At 39.2% G+C, this 1,893-nt stretch overlaps 1 protein-coding gene across 1 annotated transcript in view; it reads left to right on the top strand.

The window, feature by feature from the left end:
* The first annotated feature begins 138 nt into the window (after positions 1-138).
* The window catches only part of LOC101301159 (alcohol dehydrogenase-like 3-like), a 4,315-nt gene continuing 2,560 nt past the window's right edge, over positions 139-1,893 (top strand). The window contains exons 1-5 of the mRNA XM_004309481.1: positions 139-175; positions 273-409; positions 661-710; positions 863-1,203; positions 1,352-1,434. Coding sequence (XP_004309529.1) covers positions 139-175; positions 273-409; positions 661-710; positions 863-1,203; positions 1,352-1,434 — 648 coding nt within the window. The remainder of the gene's footprint in view (positions 176-272; positions 410-660; positions 711-862; positions 1,204-1,351; positions 1,435-1,893) is intronic.

Genomic DNA, 1,893 nt, shown 5'->3' with positions numbered 1-1,893 from the left:
TTCATTTCTAGGGATAGATTATTTGACGAACTTTTTAATCACAAAATCAAATCTCTACCGTACAAAGCCTTTAACTTATACACATTTGCTAAACATATAAAGCAAGTTTATTAAGATCAACGGCACACCTACAGACAGATGGAGAAGACAACCGGAAAGGTCATCACTTGCAAAGGTAAAAGCTAGTTTCTGAAAGCTATTTTATATATCGAACACTTAATGTCTTAATCTTACATGGCTGCTGATACAAATGGTGGTCGATCGTGATGAAGCCTCTGTTGTTTGGGGTCCTGGGGAGCCTTTTGTGATGGAACAAGTTCAAGTTGACCCGCCCCAGAAACTGGAAGTCCGAGTCAAGATCCTATTCACCTCAATCTGCCACACTGATCTCAGTTTTTGGAAAGGAGAGGTATATTATATATGCATGATCGCTCATGAATCAAATTTTACAGTACCTTCCAATTCATATATAATTTTCTTTTACCATACCTTTAGTCGGGTACGTAGCTTAATTAGGACTCCTATGTTGTGAATGTAAGGAATGCACATACATTACGTATGAATAACCTAAGTGATCCACATAGCGTAACCCGAATTGTGTGAGAAATATAACTTTAATTTCTGTATTACCTAATTAGTTTTCTTATTTTGTTGTTGAAGAATGAAGCTCAACGTGCGTTTCCTCGAATTCTAGGTCATGAAGCAGCCGGGTAAGTCATAGAAGATTTACATAAACACAATCTTAATACTAGCTAGTGGCCTAATATATAGTACAGTACTCCCAGCTCCAATAAAATATACCAAGAGTTTATCCCAAGTCGGAATTTCATGCCTGAATTGATTTAATATTTTGATGGAGCAGAATCGTTGAGAGCGTCGGTGAAGGAGTGACAGACATGAAAGAAGGGGATCATGTCATCCCTATCTTCAACGGGGAGTGTGGTGATTGCAAGAGCTGCAGGCATGGCAAGACTAACATCTGCAGCAGCTTTGGAGTAAACCCGATGAAGACGGTGATGAACAACGACGGCAGAACAAGATTCTCAGTAATAACGGAAGAGGGTGACAAGAAACCCATATATCATTTTCTCAACACGTCAACCTTCAGTGAGTACACAGTTCTTGAGTCCGCCTGTGTTGTCAAGATTGACTCGGAAGCTCCCCTTAAGCAGATGACGTTGCTCAGTTGCGGTGCTTCAACTGGTACGTCTGCATCAAAGAAGTTTTGCTTGCTTATGTGCATGTTTGCTCGTGCATATATAAAAGGAATTCTCCGACGACACTTGATAGCGATCCTAGTTTTGTATACACATTCTCACTTATCTTTATGAAAATTTTGGTTCATGTGTAGGAGTTGGTGCTGCATGGAATATTGCTGATGTTCAACCTGGCTCAACAGTCGCCATTTTTGGTTTAGGTGCCATTGGACTTGCCGTGAGTTCGTTTCTTTTGATTTCTGTTTTGGCTCTTCGAAGCTTTGGTTTCTCTTGTTGTTGGTCCATTTGTTGCGAGTTGCACCTGCTATTTAATTTCATGCATGTTCTGATTATACTCACAGATGTATATATTTTAGCATTTTATTGCGTTAGCCTAAGGGATATAATGAGGACCTTGAGGACGGATAAAAATCTCGGACTCGTTTCACCAAAAATAAAAATAACAAATCTATATTTGTAACCGGTGAAATTGCATGCATGCATATCGATTGAGGTAAGCTGAAATAGTGATATATATATATACGGATTTTCTCAGCTGCGGACGTCCGCATCAATTTTTTGGTGCGGATTTCCATTTTTGCATCACTTTTCGATCGAATTCCCTCATCTCCACCGTCTAGTATCTAGATAATATTGTGTAGATCATCTCTGCAAAATTTCAGACCAATTTGGTGAT

This window comes from Fragaria vesca, unplaced genomic scaffold (genome assembly GCF_000184155.1).
Source record: "Fragaria vesca subsp. vesca unplaced genomic scaffold, FraVesHawaii_1.0 scf0512956, whole genome shotgun sequence".
In the NCBI taxonomy this organism is placed as follows: Eukaryota; Viridiplantae; Streptophyta; class Magnoliopsida; order Rosales; family Rosaceae; genus Fragaria; species Fragaria vesca.
Note: the sequence above shows the minus strand (reverse complement) of the source record. Positions and strands in the feature narration are given on the sequence as shown.